The sequence below is a fragment of the Parus major genome, chromosome 12 (genome assembly GCF_001522545.3).
Source record: "Parus major isolate Abel chromosome 12, Parus_major1.1, whole genome shotgun sequence".
Lineage (NCBI taxonomy): Eukaryota > Metazoa > Chordata > Aves > Passeriformes > Paridae > Parus > Parus major.
In genome coordinates, this window is record NC_031781.1 from 13,979,583 (window position 1) to 14,000,266 (window position 20,684).

Below are 20,684 nucleotides of genomic sequence, written 5' to 3' on the forward strand. Positions count from 1 at the left end.
ACTCTGTCATTCATCCTCCCCAAAACATAGCCCTGCTAGTTTTGCTGCTCTCAGGTAGGCTCCAGAACACCCCACAGTTTCATCTACCTCAGTGGTGCATCTTCTAGCCAAGTATATTGATCTCCCCTCAAATAATTAGGCTCAGCAGTACCAGTTCCCAGCCTGGCTGGCAAGCCCTAGTTAGCATAAATATTGGGCTAATTAAATGTAAATGTATTTACATAAAACATACACATGGCCAAGTTCATGTGCTATTGTGAAAGCAGTGCTCAGTCCGTTATCTTCACTTATTGAACAGCTCCTGTATGGGTCACAGACTGTGCCCAATTCTGCCAGACCTAGGAGAGAACAAAGAAGTTTATGATAGGAAAAGTCACTCACAGTTCAGCACAGGCAACTAACATTGTCACTACAAAAAAAGTTATTAAAAGACAAAGTTTTCCTTACCCAGAGTATCACATTTGTCGTGCGCTCTACAAATATCCTGTCTGAAAGCAGAACAGACCTGACACATTAATTCTCAATGCAGCAGTGAGTTAAGGTACAAGCACAGTAACAGCAGAAACAACTCTTGGTGCTCCAATGGACCTTCTCATGCTGCTTTGCCACATCATCCAGAGTCCAAACTAACTCCCCACCACAGTCAAAGTTTTCCATCTTATGCTAAACCCGTGGGTAGACTTTAGACAGTCTTGAACCTCTCAAAATCATCTCCTGTTATGGTGGACACATACTCCCACAACTGCAAGTGCCATTACATTCACATCAAAACCTGAACATTTCCCATGTATTACAGCCCCTGACACACAACTGGCTACAGTTTTCATGAGAATATTCACCACACCTGGTAACAAGCACAGCTGTATCATGCCGAAGGTGACTTCCCTCTGGGTGGTTTTGGGACTGCTGCCATTGGCAGAAGTTTTTTAATGTTGTCTGGGCATTGTAAGATATTGCAGGGCCATCCTGATAAGCAACAGACAGAAAGCAGGTATTTTAATTATTCATGACAATGCTCACTACAAATGTCATTGTCAAGCACAAGGCAAAGAAAATAATTTCCATTACCTGCTCATTATGTATCACGACCAATTTCACAATAACAATATTAATTAAATTTCCAATGCTTGGGTCTTTGTAGATAGAAGCCACCTGTTTCAAAAAGGAATATTTGGAATTATTGTTAACTTTCAAGGAAACAAACAATTAAGACAACACATATATTTTCCATTTTGCAATTGTTTTTCTTTTGGGCTGCTCTTCTGCCTTGTTCAGTGCACTGGTGCTACGTAGAGAAACCTCCTGGCAGAAGCACAATTTTAGAATGAAAAAAAGCTGCAGGTATCACAGAAACCCAAAATTTCCTTTTGCTTTAGCACACATTTCACCAAATTAAAGGATCATTCTGCTCTGAGACACAAAGACCACCAACCAAGACTGTCAAAAGCAACCTATTCTTCTAAGTGCCTGATTTTGACATGGGCAGTTTCAGACTGCATATTCACTGCACTTCCACCCTCAGACAAGATGAACATCCCTCTAGTGATACAAATATGTTGGATACTCCCTGCCAGTCACTCTGCATTGCCAGAACTGTCTGTGTGGAAACTGCACTGCTGCATCCTAGTACCTGCAGCTATTCAGGTGCTTGCTCTCAGCCTGGAAAGCCAGCTTGAGAATGATGCTAAGGATCAAGGTGACCACAGGCTACTCCTTGTGACAGCAAGGGAAGTCAGGCAACTGCATAACCTACCAGCATCAGTTCCCTGGAAGGCACAGGGCCCAAAGTACCTTTCAAATTCAGCTGTTATTTCATGTGGGCTTAAATAAAAGAGTACAGCGTGTGGTCTAAACAACCAGTGATATTGCTCATGGTATCTGATATTCAGAAAGCTGGAACAGAGAGGTGTGAAAAGGATCAGGAAGTGTGATGGATGTGGGAAAAAGACTCCAAGCAGTGTTTTCCAGCCACATTTTACCATTTTTCATGTAACCCCAGCATTGTGTCCATGCCTAGGGAAGGCAAACTGATGGTGTTGCATATGACTGCAGCAGAGAGGGGCTCTGTGACCACTAGAAAACAATTTGTGGGTGAATCTACTTGCTCTGGTTGAACACTCACAATTGACATCAGGGTTAAGACATAGTGCTGTAGGTTGGCTCCGTGGTAGGCGACCATCCTGCTGTCAGCCACCACCATCACCTCCACAAAACGTGGGTAGGACAAGAAACGCTTTGTTCGCTTGTGGCTCTTCTTTTCAACAATGGTCCCCGTCTTGTTGCTGTCCCCAGAAAAAGAATTTACTTCCAGGCTGTGTTTCAACATCTCCACGTCAGACAATATGCTGCTCTCTGCCCACTGCCTTCTCCAGTGTTTCCGCTTGTTCTTTTTGTGACTGTGGTCATGATCTATGGTTAAAAGGCAGAAAAAAACATACAGTACATTCTGGAGTGAAAAAAATTAATACCACATGTATGTTACATCAAAATACCTATTACCTCAACAAAGCTGTGTGGGCTTGCTCCAAACAAGCAGGGAACTGAAACAGAAGCACTCTGTGGAAGCCCACCAAGTAGCCCACCATCTAAGGCTGCATTTTTAAAGCCATCTTGGGGAGGCCAGTAGCACTTAGAGGTGGACATTCCCTGCAGCAGAGCCAGCTCCTGGCCCATACAGGAGGGATGGAGCCCTGCAATGGTAATTAGCCACTGCAGCAGCAGCGTGAGGATTCTGGGCACGTCCAAGGTGGCCAGGAAACCACAGGAAACAAAGGTCCAAATCCTGTATTTCTAACTCAGGCATGAAGGACGGCAGGATTTGGCCTTCACAGCAAAGCAATTATATATGATTTATTTCTGTCTCTAACAATAACACGGCTGGGCTTCAGTTCCCCCCCCTCCCTTTATTATTCTGTGCTACAGGAATGGTAAAGGTCATCTAATAGCACAGCTGCCACTGGCGGAAGAATAGAATTCAGGAAGTTTCACATATACTGCTTTTGATATTCAATTAGGCCAAACATAAAAGCAGCCTGAAAATATACTCCATGCTGATACAAAGACGACAAAGTGAAGAGGGAGAACAGGCATATATAACATATGGAACGTGTACAATTAAGATTTACCATCTGATTAGTATGTAATTATAGCATTATTTAAATGTAAGAGCAAAATCAGGCTTATTTGATGCCACTTAATTTTTAATCAGTTCATCATAGGAAGTAGCTAATTGAATGTGATTCATCCACGAAAGACTGTTCACTTCTGCATTTAATATAAAGCCAGATCTGAACTACTCATCTACGACTCCAGGCTACAACCCTCATGCTCTTTGTATCTTTAGTTTAATTTTGTCATGGTGGTGAAAAATATCACATTTCCTTATCTGACCCATTGAGTAGGTTAGAGGAAGCATAATATTAGGGAACAAAGGAATACTCAATGCTCAAACAAGATTGAAATGATAGGAAACTTCTTAGCTATTTTTCCTGTGTAGTTTCCTTTTAGGAATATTTGTAATAATTTCCAAAAAAATAAATAAATTCTGCAGTATCACAGCAGGCAAAGGGGATGAGCCAGCTTCTACCTGTCTGAAAACCCTTTGGCCCTATGTGCAAATAGACAATGGAGTTGTTAAGAATTAAATCCTGTCTACTCTGTACTACCTAAGTCTTCTACATTCCCCTTTCTTGATATAGTCCAGACCACCTTAATACAGCAGAGAGTCTGCAGTTATTTGAGTAAGAATTCGAGAAAGCCAATGGCATTTGTGGTTATAATTGGATTGCCCTAGTTCCTCTGCTCTAATCAATGCCCTTGTGTTGGCAAGGTTGTGCTCTCATGCTGGCACTGCTTCGTGGGCAACCATGACATTATCTTGACTCATTCAGTGCCAATCAGCTTGGGGAGCCAACTATGCATACAAATAACTTGAAGGTGAGGAGAAGACCAGACTGAGAAGAAAGTGCTAACTCCAGGCCTTCAGCCAGCTCCTCTCCTCTCTGCACCCTCAGCCTGCCACTCAAATTTCCCTTTTAAATAACTAACCTCCAAAAGGAGCAGATGCCCAAGGAAAAACGTGTTAAGGATGGGGAGGTACTCAACAGGGCTCGAGTGAGGCTGAAGACAAGGCTGCAGAGCAAAGGCAGAGCTCTGCAGGGCCCCATGTGGGACCATGAGGCTCCTGACTCCCCCAAACATCCAGGCAGAGGGAAGTTAGATGGCAAAAGAGGGAATTGCAAAGACATCTATCACACAGAAGATCTATAAAATAAATAAATTGATACATACTGGGCTTGCACTGAAATCCTGCAGCTGGTGTCACACGCTAAAAAAACCCCTCAAACCCACCCAAAACCCAGAGAGTACCACATGAAATTCCACATCTTGTTCTGAGAGCCCTGACCTGCACCTGATCATGCAGGGGAACCAGAGCCAAACACAGCTAGGTATGCCCAGCACAGAGAAAAATGACTTTCCTATTTGTGCAGATATCTGGCACAGAGTCACAGAATCACAGGATCATTTAGGTTGGAAAAGATACTTAAGATCATCAAGACTAATCATTAACCTAATGCTACCAAGTGTTGGTACAGTATCAGTGTTCTTTCCCCATTCAGCACACAAATGAAATCAGACACATCACCACTTCCAAAACAACTGAATTATTTCCACTCACAAAGTCACTCCAACACTTGCAGTGTGCTATTTGGACAGGTCATGTATTGGGTGCTTGGGTTACTGGAAAACCAGGCACCAGTGATGGGAATGCACTGCATGGAAAGCTACTCCTGGACTCTGGTAGTGAACTGTTATCTTCACCCATCTTTCTTGCATGTAGATAGTGTGCACTCACCTGTAAAAAATTAAATGCTAATGGCTGTGCACTGCTCTCAACCCATCTGTAAAACCCTGACCACATTAATGAGAGCTGCATACAGGCAGTGCCAGGAACTCTGTGTGCCTGATTCTGATGATATCCTGCTCCACTACAATGGCCACAGTTCAGCACAGGCAACTAACAGGTTGCCTTTCATACAAAAAAAAGTTATTAAAAGACAAAAACTTTTCTTACCCAGAGTATCACATTCGTTGTGTGCTCTACAAATATCCTGTCTGAAAGCAGGACAGCAGTGGTCTCACTGAATGGTGCAATATGCTGCCCCTCCATCAGGCAGAAGGGAAAACCCCAGAAAAGGGTGTGGTGTTTCTACACCTTATTTTCCTTTTTTTTTTTTTTTTTTTTTGTGTGTGTGTGTGTGTTAACATAGTAACAGAAATCAGGAAGAAAAATGGCTTGCATGGCAAGCCCTCCGTCTTTGCAATGACCTGAAACACATCTCCTTACACAGGGCAGTAACTGGATGGGTTTAAGAAACAAAACATTTTTTTGTTACTTTGTAGAAAAACTGAACTCCAGTGAGTAGACAAACCCTTTAAAACCATGCAAACTACAGTTCAATAATTCAAGTATCAGATGAGCCCATGCACTGATTCAACAGCTCATTCATTTGGGAGGCAGGTAAAAGGCTAGAATAATGTCCATTTTACTGCATACTTTACTAAGACAATCTATGCTGTTTTCACTGTCTTTATACAGACCTGGTCATTTATCTTAATTTTTTTTTTCTGTTTGGTTTTTCTTTGTAATGTGGGACTCACAAAGGAGACCCAATCCTGTGAAAGGATATTGCTTCCTGATGGCATCTTCCCACTAAAGCCATTTATTTTTGCTTGGGCAAGAAGCCTCAGCCCAGAACCCATTCAGCTGATTTATGGATGTTTCCTGCTGGTTAATGTACTTTGGATCTACCACAAGAAAGAGGGCAGGGAAGACTCAGGCCCTATGTGAGTACTTTGCCTGCATGAAAGGGTGACACGGCAGAGTCAGGATCTGCTTTTGACATAGTGGCTATTGTTATACTAAACCCAAATACTAAAAGATGGAATGATCACTTATCCCAGCAGTCCTAATCCTTTTCATTTCTCCATTAACTAGTCCTTGGAATAGAAAGCAATTTGCACAATTAAGTAAGACGTGTAACAATTCAAGCAATTCCAGTTCAGCTCCAAGTTCATAAGAGCTGCACACAGCAGCAAAAAAAAAAATAAAAAGGAAAACACAGAGAGGAAAAGAAGGAGGGGAAAAATTCTTGAGCTAACAACATCTCCCTGAGAGAAAAAAAAGTGTGATCCTTTCAAAACAACTTCTCTGAATGTGTGACCTAGGATTTTTAGCAAAGTTTGCCACTCAGTGGTTGGCCCACATCACTTCTAGCCCTGCTCTGATCCAGGTGCACAGATAATAAAACTATCATTTGGAAGTAAATTATTTATTGCACACCTCCATAAAACAGACCAAAATCCAGCTGAGGTCCCCTCAGGCAGTCAGTCAGTATGTGACCTGTCTCCCTCAACCCCACACGAGCAAACCCTGGCCAAAAGCCCCAGTACAAGCTCCAGCTCCAGCTGCCTGGCTGGATTTGCTGCCTGTAGTTGGTACCATAGCAGCTGCCCAAGGGACTGCCATCACCTGGGAAACAGAGGAGAGAGGCAAAATAGATTTGCCTTCATGCAGAGATCAGACTGGCTGAAATTGAACCACATTTTTAGGCTCCTCTTGCCAAGAAATGAAACGGAAACTGGCTCCTCTTTAGGACACAAACAGGTTCTAAACTGGACCAAAAATTTTTTCTAGTCCTGGGTCAATTTTAATTCTACATCAAGATGTTTTGTATCTCTGTCTTTCTATACATCTACAAATGTATCTCAGATGGATTTGCATGAGGCCAAATTCTCACCTCTGTTACTGTGGGCTGTTGTTGTGGTCAGCCTAACCCAGAGCTGAACACACCTTGTCTGCCAGCAGCCTCACACCCTGCTTGGACAATAGCCAGGGATGGAAACACAATGGGGGACCAGGCACTGCTTTGCCCTGTCCCACACTGAGATGATCAGTCCTATGAGCAGGACTAATCCTGCCTTTCCTCTGGATAGCTCCTTGACTGTGCAGCCAGTGCTGCTGCTATAGCTGGGAAGGGAAAAGAGGTTTTATTAATAGGGATGAGATCAATTAGCTACATTGGAAGGGAAATGAAGAATCTGGGCCAGCTAGGATCCAAAGAAAAAGATATTCTGTGCTAAGAGTAAAAATGAAAGTTTGCCTGGTTTTTCAAACCTGCAAATGAGAAGTGTTCAACTGAAAATTAATCTGAGCCCACTCAACTGACATCAACTGGGGTTTCAACCTCCAGCAGCAAGAGCTGGACAAAACAGCATAGATCAAACTTCCATAGTTGGAACTATTGAAAATTCAGTAAAATATCAGCACTTTCACAAATTAGAAATCTTAGAGCAATACAAAGGAAGGAAATTTTGATTTGCTCATGTTATTGATACTTCCTTTGAATTAAGAAACAGTCTGGGCTCAGGATAGTTCCCTCCCAAACTGTTACAGGAGAATCAAAATCTTGGGCTTCTACAAAGAACTTTGCTACTAAGAAAAATACTTGCATGGATGGATCATAAGCCCTCAGGACCAAGGGACAACTGCTTGTTAATCTTCTCACCTTCCTCCACTTTGAACTTTGCACACACACTTTACTAAAGTGGTTTTCTAAATGTCCAGCTGAAGCAATGTTCAGATTCACAGACATGTCCATGTCCAGGAGCTCCTGCTGCTGAAGTCAGTCCCATGTGTCAAGCCCAGAGCCTGGAATTTGTGTTTGCAATATGTGAAAATATTAATGCCAGAAAGCAAAGCTATGAAGCCATGAGCAGTTCAGACTGGCATGAAGCATCACTGATGCAAAAACCAACAGTTCCACCCCAATTCACTCACTGCATCTTGTGTCTGTGACTATAGAGACTTGGAGGTGCCAAAGCTCAAGGTGATGCTGAACCCTGATGTCTGTCAGAGTGACCCTGCCTTTCTTCTCACTGCTTGAACCAGAATGCTGAGAACCATGACTTCCAGTGAGCAGCAATCAATTTCCCTTAGTAATAAAACATTCTCTGGTTTATACCATGCTAACACTACAGACCACACATACTCTAGATGTTTTCTTTCCTGGTGATGAGTATCAGAATGCATTCCAGCCTAAAAGATTAGTTTTCTGCCTAAGGTGAAATGTTGTAAGTGAAAGCTATCAATTTTGCACAGTAGACAGAAAGTAGATTAATGAACAAAACAATAAATTGTCTCTTTAGGAAAGGAGATACTAACACATGAGCTGAACATGTGGCAGAAAATGATTCAAGATCATCTTACAGAACTCCCACACATGCTCTTCAGGCAACTTCCAATGCACAGGAGTCACAAGTACACCAACCTGTGTCCCACACTTGTGTCTAGTGACACCTATGAGGACCATGCCAACAAGAACAACACCACAAATTTGTACTGACAGTCAGCAAAAGAAAAGACAAAATATCCCATTACAAAAAGAAAGAAATCATCCAGCAATTGGCCACAGGGATATTGATAGTGGCATTACAGGTATATGGGAAAAGAAGTCACAGAATAGTCAGCCTGTTTATTTTCAGTAGTATATGCCATAGGGAACAGACAGAAGGCACCAAAGTGATCCCCCCTTGCTTCTCCCACCTGTCCTCCTTCAGTGGATGTCCACACAGATGAGGTAAAAGTACATCCATTTTGATTCCAGGATAATAATTTAACTCTGTCCACTTACCATGTTTAAATTGCAGAACAAAAACCAATGAACAATGATTTGTTTAATCACAATCTTAAGTCTTACATCTCTAGGGTGTCAGATGGATGCTTGATACATTTTCAATACTAAGAGTAACAACAAAATGCATTACTTAAAACTCACATTGAAGAATGTTAATGGGATCTATCTCATTGACTATGATCATTGTTTTCTAACTGAAGTCAGCCTATTACCTTATCTCACTTCAAACATTAAAGACTGATCCCTTCCCCAGCTCAGCATGGAAAAAGCTTGTGCTTGACCTCTTAGGCCCATCTGACCAAATACCAGTTGGCTCTTACTGTGCTGTTACCTCAACAGGGAGGCAGAAATAGAATTAATTACATTAGCATACGGGAGTTGTGATGTAATTCTCTTCTTTATTCTGGGAGGGAAGGAAACCTGAATTAATTACTATCTGACTAAAAATTACAATCCACTTCTTTAAGATAAGGAAGTTTTCTGAGGAAAAGAAAAAAAGTCAGTGTTTTACCCTGAGGCCAAAAGCAAAGCTGACAGCTTAAACAGACTCTTGAAAGAGCTCAAGGATTGCTCAACCTGGAAGCAAAGGCTTAAGAAAACCTCCCTGCAGATCTCCTGCAACCCTGAGTTTACGTGACACTCAGCAGTACAGAATTTGCCTGAAGACCTGCCTGGAAACCAGACACGTAGAATGCAAAATTCTGCTGGATGAATGAGTTGAAAACAAAAAAAAAAAAAAAAGGGACACAGTTGGAAGCAAGACAGAGTCCAAAAGAAAAAAGCAAAAATACTAAAGGCTCTAGACCAACAATCCAAGTGCAAAGGATCTGGGATTTCACCACAGACCACTCACAAGAGTAAAAACATTGAGTCCTGTGCTAAAAGAATTGAACGTTTCTGCCTCAGAACTGCTATAAAGAAAGAACATAACACATACAAAGGGTCTGTAGAAAGAGAGGACTTCTTCCATCACTGGCCCCATTCCACTCCATTGCCAACTGTAAGACTGCAGAAACACCTTGAATCACAGTTCAAGCAGGAACAAAAGCTCATCCCCTTCCTGCACCAATGAAAGACCACCTTACAAAGTCAGGCTCTAGCCACAGTACCAGATCCCTAACTCATCCTTCCCCAGGCCTCCTCCTTGGCCGTGGCACTGATAACACACTAACAAATGCCCATTCTGGCAACCTCAACCTGACCACCCCTCCAAGCACATGGGAACATGGTGACAAGACCATCTCCTGCTTGTGCCATGGGTACACCAGTGACTTCCCATGCAGCTGGCTGGCATTAGAAGAGCAGGCTGGTGCTAATTATCATGCAGGAACAAGATCACAATCATTGTGCAGGCAGCATCAGGCATCTGCTTGCTCAAGACACGGGGTAGCACACTTCTGCTCTGGTGGTTCCCCAGTGTCATGTTCAGTGGGAAAGGTTGCTACAGTTACTATGAAAGAGTAATCTATTACAAATTACTCATTAATGCAACTGAAAAATCAGTGACATATTACTGAGTATGCCTGTGTAATTCTAGCTCAGCGGCAAGACTTGGTTCATGCTGCTGGTTTCTCCTGTGCTTTGTATTGGACCCTTCTCAGCACAATTTACACACAGAGCTTCTCTCCTCCTCACCTGGGCCACCTGGGGCTTCCCTCTGTGGAGCTGCTGTGCCTGGCCACACATGTACTCTCCAGCAGTCAAAGTGCTGCAACACCCAACGAAATACCAGCAAATTTGAGACACCTCTGCATCCGTTTCTGGCAGGTACTGGGATGTGCTAAGCCTGCAGGTTGTGTCCCACAGCATCTGTGCTGATAATACTTGGTGGATTTTGGAAAGGAGCCTCAGCAGGTGAGTCACTGGGCTTTCCCACCTCTGCCAGCAGTGGGTGGGGGCACAGTCAGCATGGTGCAGGTAAGACCTGCTCTGTCCTGCACTCATCTGAGCCTGCTTCCAAAACCTCACCACCTCAGCACAAACTGCTGGAAGGCCTCTTTGCTGGCTACAGCCCCTTGGCTCCCCTCCAGAAACAGGAACAACTCTAATCATCTTCCTACTAGTTTGGCACCATCAGAGTGTTATTGCTGCTTCTGCATGAGGAATTTTGCCTGTGGTGGATATTCCTGCTTTAAATGCTCTCATTAAGGAGTGAGGGCTTTGTGCAAGATCCTCACATGCAGCCCCAGAGCCCAGGTCCAACACCAGCCTTGGGATGGGCACAGCTGACCAGCAGCACGTGAGGGAGCAGCTTGCACTCACTATACATTCAGTTGTTGGTTTATTCATCTCAGCCCCAAACAGGTCTTGAATATAAAAGAATTATGAGAAATGAGGCAAGAACAGGAAGATATTTAACTAATGAAGCTGTGAATTGGAAGCGCAGATCAGCCAAACAAAGGCAGTGGGTACAAAGAAGGAGCTGCCTCAAAAAGTTCAGTCAGGAGTCCTGCATCAGCATCACAGTAAAAGCTGCACAGAATTTGCTAAGTTTGGAACAAGAGCTGGGCAGGCAACAGAAGTGGGGTGATGAAAGGGCACAATAGTTGCAATTATACTCATGGACACAGGGGAATTGTGGCTCAGTGCAACCAAGCAGGTGGAGGCCACATCTGTCCCAGAACAAGGGATGGCCAACAGGCAGAATGATTGTGAAGGTTCAGTAAAAGGCTAAAGCTATCACAGACCCCAACAAAGCTGGAAGAGAAGAGCTCCAGAGAACTCAACAAACAAAATATACATACAAATACATATAAATACACATCAGTGGCAAAAAAATATGGGAAATGTGATAGAAAGGAGAAGCAGCAGAAATAGACATAAGACCCAGAGCAAGGGGCAGCCTGAAGTGGTTTATTTAAGTGATGACCAAAGGCAGTGTCCTATTGGCATCTGGAGCTGGACATCTCTCTGCAAGACCAAACCTTGAGGGTTTCACATGGAAAGGGTTCATGGGTCTGCTCCTGGCAGAAGGTCCCACTGGATGGGGGCTTGGGGAGAGGTGCTGCCGGCCTCACGAAGGCGGCTGCACGCTGACGCAGGATGCAGCTCCGCGCCTTTATCACTGGAGTCAGATTGTTCCTCCGTGGGGCGCAGGAAAGCTGAGCTCTCCAGCCTTGCAATGAGCCACTTCCTTTTTTTCTTTTTTTAGGATTGCAATTTCTTTTCTCTTCCTCCTCCACCTCAAGAAAGCGGATATTTTAATAATTGGGTCGGAAGAGCTTGCTATCCTGAAGCGATGGGTGGTAGTGGTGCTGCACCTATAGTGACATCATGCTGTCAGCCTGGCCAAGTCCTCATCCCGTCAGGGCTATTCAGAAAAGCACAAATTATTCTGCCAGATCCCCGGCCAGATGACAAACTGATTCACGGCACTAACTAAAAGAAAAGAAGGAGAGGAAAATGCACCATTTCCTCCAACTGAAACTACATTAACCTGTTACCCCAAGGAAAACTGTCCAAAGCTTTTCTTGTGGCGGCTGAGCTGTATGCCAGACGGCTGAAATGCATTGCCAGAGACTCCAGTGCTGTGCTATGAAAGTTCATCTGCAGAGCACAGCTTCCATTTGATATCCATCAGCATTCAGAGGAAAAAGATATTTTTCCAGAACACCTGCAGAGTATCTTTTATGTCAGGACCTAAAACTGTTATTAGAAACTTCTAATTAAAACTTAACAAAAGCAAATACCTGGTTTTCTAAGCTGACCTCAGGATGCTGAAAACTAAAAGTAAGACCAGGGAGACTGCTGCAAATGAAAGCTTTTACACAATCTGTTAGTCAATTCACAAGGGAAACTTTCCTGAATACCTCAAGAAGTCTAAAATTACATCATTATGGCAAGGGCACACCAGTAAGTTGCTTATTAATCATTTCCAGGAAGATGACTATCAGAAAGTCATTCTTAATAGCACAACTGCCTGGCAACACGGGGTACCTTAGATTTCCCTCACATGAATTTCCTCTTCAAGCAAATTTCCACCCCTGCCAGAAGCCTGCAAACCAAATGCACAGTTTCACATGTTCTTCTGACAAAAGACTGGATTCAACCCTGCAACTATGACTAACTCCCAAACTCTCATGAAAGCATTCTTCTCTGGTAGGAGTGAGAGACACACCTTGTCTAAAACAGTGAGTGATGCTAGATTTCGTGTGTTCACCTCTGCTGCAAAGACACGCGAGACACCTTCTCTCACCAGATGTAACCTCAGGTAGGATGCCAGGATTCAGCATTGCCTAAACTGCTCTGAACTCGCTCCTTAAATGAAATAACCAAGATTTGTTCACCATACATGTACAGCTAGAGCAAAACAGCACCTTTCAAAGGATTGCACCTTTCAAAAGCTTGGACGAGGACAAAAAGAAGAGATGGTAAACAGGAGGAGGTGGAGGGAAAGCGGAGAGGAAGACAAATAAGACTCTCATGTCTATCTGGAACACTTCAGCGTATGTTTGCGAGGTAAGAACTCCTTCCTATACTAGATGAAGCAACTGAGAAGAGCAAGGAAACAAAGACAAGCAAGAAGCAAAGCATATTGGAACAAAGGAGGAAGAGATATACACCACATTGGTAAAATCACAGATGGAGTATTATTCTTGTGAATTATAATACAGAAGAATAATGGGAACTATGATACAGTGGGGTGAAATACAGCATCTGTTACACCAGCACAAGAGTCAAGTCCACAAGCAAAATTCAGAGCCCTCCCAGCTACCTTTGATTCAATGAGTCCTGTGATCTGCTGCTCCGTTCCTCCAAGGGTTACTGATGCAATGTGCCAGATTCCGTGTTTCTTTCCAACTGTTCTGAGTCTCCTGCATCTGATCTCAAAGAAGGGAGCAGAAACAGCTGGAAGAGAGAAACCAGAATGGCATATTCCAGCAGCAGCCCTTGGAAGAACAATCAATGACAGCCTTGTGAGAGGTGCCACTGCACCCCTGGCACATACGTTTGCATGTGGACGTGGATTCACATGTCTTCTAGAAGAAACACACATTGCTCTGGTGGTCACAGACTATCAGAGCATCTTTGGACTTAGCATGATCAGTACAAGCTGAACAGATTGACAGCTGAGCAGCACAGCCACAATCAAAGTCATGGGCGCCAAACAAGTAACACATGCTAATTGCAGCCTAATTTGGGCCCCATACTTCTCCTCCAGTGATACCTTTACTTCCTGAGCAACTCCACCTACTTTGCATCATATGAGCAGCTTGCAGCCCACAAGGGAACCCAGTCAAGGTCTACTCTGTTTAAGCTTTAAAGTTTCTGCAGATCTAGCTGCAGGCCAAAGGAGGAGGGAAAAACAGCAGGTGAAACAGGAGACTGAAGGAATAAGCTTCTTCAGAGAAAATTTAGGTATTTGCTGCCAAAGGGGAGGATTAGTTGTGAACATCAGGAAGTCAAGGAAGCAGAGAGCAGCAGGAGGCCACTGCAGATAATAGGGACAGTAGGAGCAAGGCTATTGCTCATCAAGACACATGAAGGGGGAGAGAAAAAAGCTTGTGCTCTTTCATATGTGCAAGGACTAGAAAGCAGGAGTGAGGAGGTCAGGGAGATGGTGCTGGTGGAGGAAGGGCCATGAGGAAAAAAAAAAAAAAAAGCCTTTGATGAACCATGGAGAAGTGATTACTAAGGGAAGAACTGTCAGGGTTGGTGTTAGAACCTCCTCATTTCCACTAGAAAGAGGTAAGATGTGGCAACTCACAGCCAGATTTGGGGAGGGAAGATCAGGAGCACAGCAAGACCAAGACAGAGGATGTAATTTAAAGGACAGAGTATCAGACAGAAAGAATATCAGATTAGGATGGTTGGGAATTACATGTAGAAAAGAAGAGAAAACAAGTTTAAAGGCTTACAGGATACTTAAGGCAAGACAGACCAAGAGCTCTCTCGCCAGCTTTACAACAGGAATCAAAGGGAAACTGCAACATTTTTTCTGACCGCAACTTCCTTATAATCAATTCCTAAGAAGCACGGGTGCACCACATCTCTCCAGGACAGCATTACTACCACAAGCCCAGTCCTAGCACTCACAGCACTATTTCTAGAGGGGTCCCTCAACTTCACATCCCTTTCCCATACAAACCTACTGCCTTTTAACTGCAAATAGCACTTCCAAGCATCAAGTCATTCAAGGCAGTAACAAAATGAGTACCTGGAGTATCACAAGTCTGCCTGTCCCCTGAAGAGTTGGTTGGAGATGTCCGGTGCCGGTAGACAAGATGTGGTTTATTGTGCTCTTCTTCATACTCCTGTTCCTCAAGTGATAGGAGTGGCTCTACAAAATAGTCCCCATCATCAGACTTGAATGTGCCTAGCTGAGAGGGACCAGAGAGAGGAACAGGAGGTCAGCTTTGAGTGATGACAAGCCACCTAGCAGCACTAGCAAGCAGCTAATGAGGGAGGTGTGCCTAGTTCTGTGGTAACCCATTGAAGGCACCAGCTGGAGCTCCATCTTCAGTCACATTGCTTGCACGCACTCTGGGCTGCACAGCCATCCCACTGGTGCTGACAGAGGGCTAATTACTAACCCACAGGCAGGGAGCATAGGGGCAGGTCTGCCAGACCCTGTCCTTACGCCAGTGACAATTATCAAGCCTGTCCTGCCCGAAGACTCATGGTGCTGCTGTGTGCTGGAGGCCCCAGTGCAACCCCATCATGTGCTGGTTTCATGCAGCATGTCTCCCCGAGACAGGCTTTTAACCCACATATGAGGATCAGAGGAAGGTGTCCAGCTAGTGAAGTCACTGCTTGTGAAAAGACATCATCACTCCTACTTGCATACAACTATGAATGCAGGTATTTGGCGGGTAAATAAAATATCCAAGACAAAACATTCCGCAGCCATCCCATACTAGCATCCATGGCCACTACCCAGGAGGGAAGTCACACACACGTGCTGTGCCCAAGCTGAGGTGAACACATGCACCCAGAGGAACTCGTGGACCGAATGAAGCCAGCAGAAACCTCCGGGGAGACCCCTGGATTGGCACCCCGTGGGACGGAAAGACCCAGGTCAGCCCTTTTAAGAGCTTCTGCTCATCCCGGTGCCAACATCCCTGCAGCGAAAAGCACCCAGCTGGGGTACCAGGGACTGGGACATGCCCCTGGTCCGAGGTGCTGGGTGGCTCCAGGGTCAGCGCTGGTGTAAGCCCGCAGCCACGGGCACCCCCGGGGAGAGGCGGGGGTCCGTGCCCGTGTCTGGCCCGCGGACCGCCCGCCCGGGTGTCGGTGGGTGGCACTTTTTCCCCAAGACGCGCGGAGCGGGAGCGGCGCACCCAGGAAGCCGAGCGATTAAGAGCGGCGTGGGAGAAAGCCCCGGCCGGGGCGGGCCGGAGCCGCCCGCCGCGGCGAGGGGAAGGGGCGGCCCCATCGCTCCGCCGGCCCGGCCTCCCTGGCCCCGCTCCTCCCGCTCCTCCTCCGCGCTTCCGCCCCTGGTCCTCAGCGGGGCGGGGCCGGGCCGGCGGCCGGGGCGCGGGTCTCACCATCCCGGAGCAGAGGCTGATAACGGCGGTGAGCCGAGGCCGGGCGTTGACGTGCCCCCGGTAGAAGCAGTGCTTCACGTCGGCGTCGGCCGCCTCGGCGTAGAGGCGCCGCTGGTCTGCGGCGGGCTCTCCCAGGAGGCTGACGGTGAAGAGCGGGGCGATGAAGGCCGAGCTGGCCGTCAGGTTGAAGAGGAACTGCTGCCCGAAGGCGGACAGCCTGTAGTGTGCCTTCGAGGAGGCGGCGGCGGCCGCCGTCCAGGTGTCGGGGGCAGCACTGGTGCTCCGCCGGCGCCGCCTGAAGTGGACATCGGTGGGGAAGGGCTCACCGAACTCATTCACTCGGGTAGGAGTCACGATCTCGTACTCGCTGAGCTTCTCCAGCAGCTGGGCTGCGAGGGGACAGACGCATATGCCGCTGAGTGAGGCGGCCGAGCCCCGCGGCCCCGGGCGGCGGCAGCGCAGCACTCCCCACGCCCCTCCCCGAGCACCCCCTTACCTTGCCTGGGGTGCAGCTTCTGCCTCCTCGCTCCCGTCCTCAAGCCGTCGATGAAGAGCGTGGTGAGTGCCAGCGCCAGCGGCGCCAGCTGCATGGTGCTGCGCGCTGTCCTCGGAGGAGCAGCCTTCCCCGCCTCCGCTTCTTCTCCTCCTTTTTCCCCCCTTTCCCACTCTTAATTTTTTTTTTTCCTCTTCTCCTTTCTCGTGGCCCCCCTCCCGGCCCCCGGAGCGCTGCCGCGGGAAGGCGCAGGAGCCGGGCGGCGTTAGGGGCGGGCGGGCCGGCGGCGCGCGGGGCGCCGGGGGCCGCGCATGGTGCGCGGGGGCGGACGGGCCGGGGTCGGGACCGACGGGCCGGGACGGGGGAGCCGCCCGCCCGCCCGCTTGCCTGCCTGCTCTCCTTCGCTTTCCGCCTCTCCCCACGTCGGGCTGGTGGACGAGAGCCGCCGGGACTCAGTTTAAAAAGGGGCGTGCTCCATAGATCAAGGGGGAAAGCCCGCCCTCCTCAGGTCCCCCCCACTCCAGTGTCACTTCGTTGCCGGCGAACGCCGAAGTCCAGGTTTTGGTTAAGAAAAGCTGGAGCTGGACGGAGCGAGCGACGACTCGGAGCACCAGCGCCCGCTCCCCACCGGCTCCTTCGAAAAGGCTTTAAAATCCCAAAGTAGCCCGGGCAGAGCGGCACTGGCAGCTGTCTGCTTTGCCAGGATTTGGTGATGAGCCACTTTGTCACTCACTGGGAGGAGAGCTGAGTTTTCTTACATAATTAACGTTTAAACTTTTTTTTTTTTCAAGGCAGCTTGAAGAAGTGGACCAGCAATTGAAGAATCCCGTGTGGCACTTCTTATAGCAGTTGTTTTCTTCTGCATTTCTCAGATAAGAGACAATTCAAGCAACTTTTGTTCAGGATTAGATTTGTGTTATGCACTTTTCAGGCACCCTGAGGGAAAAGGAAGATTATATCCTTATCTGAGTTTGTTTTACAGTGTGAAAGGTCTCTGTAAAAATTTAAGACATCCTTTAGAGCTAAATGTAATTAAGCGTTGTCTTCTACCCCTTCCCCAAATCAAAAACCCCAGGCTTGATTTAAAAGGCTTTTAAACCTTTTGAGCATATAAGCAAGGGAAAAGAGAAATCTGGAAGTTCAATTTGCACTTCCATAGAAGATTTCAAAGTTCTTTACATTCTTTGCTCTGCTTTGGGACAAGGCACAGAAATGTTGGTATTTGCTGTAGAAAGGGAAAATTTTAAAATAAAAATCAATTCAGAATCCAGTTCTGGGCAAAATGGCACCTCCTGACTCTTCAGAATATCTGTTGAAATCCTACAGCCTCAAGAATTCGGAGTCAAATTATTAATTTTGTACAATGAATATAAAAGAGTAATTGAAGCATCACCTGCAAAGCCGTGCATCTTCAGCCCTGCGACTGGCTGGCCAGGCTTGCAGGGCTGGGAGGCAGAGCCTCGGCAGTGCAGGAATCTCCAGGATTGTGGAGACCCAAGTCAGCACACCCTTAGGGTGAGGTGTAATGGCACATAACCTCCCTTCGTGGCGTTGTGCCCATGCTTATAAACCAGGTTTAATTAAAATCTTGGATATTTACCGTGAGATAACTCGCCCACATCTCTCTGAGCTGCAGTGCTTGCAGAGCAGCCTGAGCCCTGACCACTTACCTACAATGTCCATATGAACCCCAAAGCTTTCAGTCTTCACAGAGGGAGGTACACACAGGGTGCTTGGGATAATGCTCCAGAAATCATGGCAGGAGAAGGAAGGGTGGGCTGTATCCCGAACTCAGGTGGGTGTGGACACATTTCCCAGGAGTGCCAGGGGCAGCCTGTGCTGCCAGTTGGGCATGTGGAGCAATACTGAGCTGTCGATCAGCAAAGGGGGAGTGAGGAGCAGTGAACAGAGTTGCCTAAGGAAGGAATGGTGAAAAGCTGAGCATAGCATTCTGGCTGAGTCAGAGGGAGGGGAGAAGGCTTACATGGAGCTAGTCCTGCCGGTGTCCTGGGAAAGAGGGGTGCAGCTTTCAATTCTCAGATTGGCATAGTGTTGGGGAACAGGTCTGGTTTATCTGGGTCACAAAGTGCCCCAAGGTATCCCCATCTCCCAAACATCCTGCATCCCACCACTCTTGGCCTCAGCATCCCTTGGGCCACATCAGGTGCTGGTGAGAGCTCCCTTGCTTCTATTCAGCTCACTGTCACAGGAAAACCTATCAAAATTTTGTGGTTTTTTTCTCCTCAGTTTTCTATAAGATGACCAGTTAATTTGGCGCTGGGATGAGGTTTAACAGAGCTCAGGAGCTGGCACAGGGTGAGAAGTGACAGCACATACCTGTGACTTGGTTAGAACCTTTTCCTTTTTGGCACTGAACTGAATGGAGCAAGGTTGTTTTGTGGAGCACCCTCACAGCCCCACCCGCTAATATGAAACCACCCACCTGACAGAAGGCAAGAAACACAACTCTATCATTCAGAAGAGGGGATCCAGCTTGTGGGACTCCAATATGGGGCAGAGTTGGGAGCAGTCTGAAGCCTCCCAGGACCAAATCCTGGCCTTGCAATATCACTAAACATACATTTATGCATGCCATGCAGCATGGCATGACTTCCAGAGCCATTCCCATCAATATCCACAAATTGTATGTTGTGTGGCATTTTTAATCTTTACAGCTGGAGATTAGGAAGTGCAGAATGAAAGCTGTACTGTAAGTAAATAGATTATGTGGAGTTTAGAGAAACTAAGCTGCAATCTTAAATTCAAATAACTTTCCTATTAGGAAGGATCTATTAATACTTACGGTATGGTAATTGTGCAGACTCCAAGTCCTCATCCAGTCAAAAGTAAGCCTTAAGAGCCCATACCTACCCATGGAAAAATCCCCTTAAAACACTGGGAATTTTGCCTATGTAAATACTGCAGAACTTGAACTGCAAATGCCTCTTTTATAAACTACGAAATCAGAGCTTGATCACAACAGCAAAACTTTAGTAAGAAGTTAAAGGCAGTGCACACTGCTGCAAGAATACACTTGGAACCCAGACTTCCTGAGGTTTTTGCACTGCTTTTCCCCCTTGTTACTATTTCTTTTTCCCTATAGGTGAGGCCATCCCCAGTACTAATCTTTGTTCTTTGTGCCTCAGCCTCTCTGGGTAAGCATCATCTTCCTTTTCCTGCTCCATTCTCTTGCTGGCCCAACGATTATCCCACAAGGCAGACAGTTCCCCTTTGATGATTGCTCCTCAATGCCACAAGATATCTGAGAACAGCCAATTTTTCTCCTTCTGTCAAATCTGCGTGGTCAAAAAGTGAAAGATTTCATTCTCTTCAAACAGCTGACCACCCTCTCCTGCCTCTCTCATTTCATCTGCTGGTGCTGGTAACAAGGATACCACTCTGGGCTGCCTTTTTCTTTTGGAAGCTCTCATAAAGGTTTCTTTTTAAAAGACATTTTCAGCAGTTGTGTCAAAGCTGGATTTTTAAGTTGTAAGTCTTTCACATTTGTTTGGAGGGACCGAAACTTGCAAGTTCTTAGTGTATACTTAATTTTCAAACTTGTTATCTGTGCCAAGCCAACTCTTTTTGGTCCTTGTTAAAAGGATTTAAATACACTCATCTACTGTAGTCCTTTAAGCTCCTGCTTCCTCCCTGGGGTTCTGTTCTTACCCCATGTAGTGTGCTGCTGCCATCAAGGTCTGAATCACTGGGTTGTTTGGGGATTTGTTCCCCCAACCCATAGGAGGCTGGGAAATGCTCCCTGCTATTCCCAGCAATACCAGCACAACACTGCTGCCACAACTTGTCACCTTTGGGCCCATATCCTGGTCCCCATTTTAGGGCCAGTGGCTGAGGGAGATGTGAAATGATGTGCCAGGATGCTGCAGAGACATCAGTGCCATTCCACTCCCCTGAATACTGAGATGTGCACACTGAGGTGACTAATTCAAGGTCACCCAGGGAAATAATACACAAACATCCTTCATCTCAGTCCTGGGTCAAACTGTG

General features: G+C 46.3%; 1 protein-coding gene and 1 long non-coding RNA gene across 7 annotated transcripts in view; one reads left to right on the forward strand and one right to left on the reverse strand.

Annotated features, from left to right (window-relative positions):
* The window catches only part of ADAMTS9 (ADAM metallopeptidase with thrombospondin type 1 motif 9), a 79,141-nt gene extending 62,172 nt beyond the window's left edge, over window positions 1-16,969 (reverse strand). For 4 of the 5 annotated variants that reach the window (XR_001523890.3, XM_015640779.3, XM_015640780.3 and 1 more), the window contains exons 1-8: window positions 16,680-16,901; window positions 16,184-16,572; window positions 14,854-15,016; window positions 2,123-2,409; window positions 1,069-1,152; window positions 845-966; window positions 448-488; window positions 233-338 (exon numbers count right to left, since the gene is read on the reverse strand). Coding sequence is in view for 4 of the 5 variants with exons in the window: in XM_015640779.3 (XP_015496265.1) it covers window positions 233-338; window positions 448-488; window positions 845-966; window positions 1,069-1,152; window positions 2,123-2,409; window positions 14,854-15,016; window positions 16,184-16,572; window positions 16,680-16,773 (1,286 nt within the window). In the remaining variant the exon portion in view is untranslated. Of the gene's footprint in view, window positions 1-232; window positions 339-447; window positions 489-844; window positions 967-1,068; window positions 1,153-2,122; window positions 2,410-14,853; window positions 15,017-16,183; window positions 16,573-16,679 lie in introns of all 5 variants that reach the window. The other variant, XM_015640778.3, reaches the window with a different exon arrangement.
* LOC107210242 lies at window positions 16,417-18,066 on the forward strand. Of its 2 annotated transcripts, none has more exons than XR_001523891.2 (2): window positions 16,417-16,526; window positions 17,468-18,066. It is a non-coding gene; the product is annotated as an uncharacterized LOC107210242 (long non-coding RNA). The 2 variants fall into 2 exon arrangements; XR_002002227.2 differs by having other exon boundaries at window positions 16,511-16,741.
* Window positions 18,067-20,684: the final 2,618 nt, after the last annotated feature.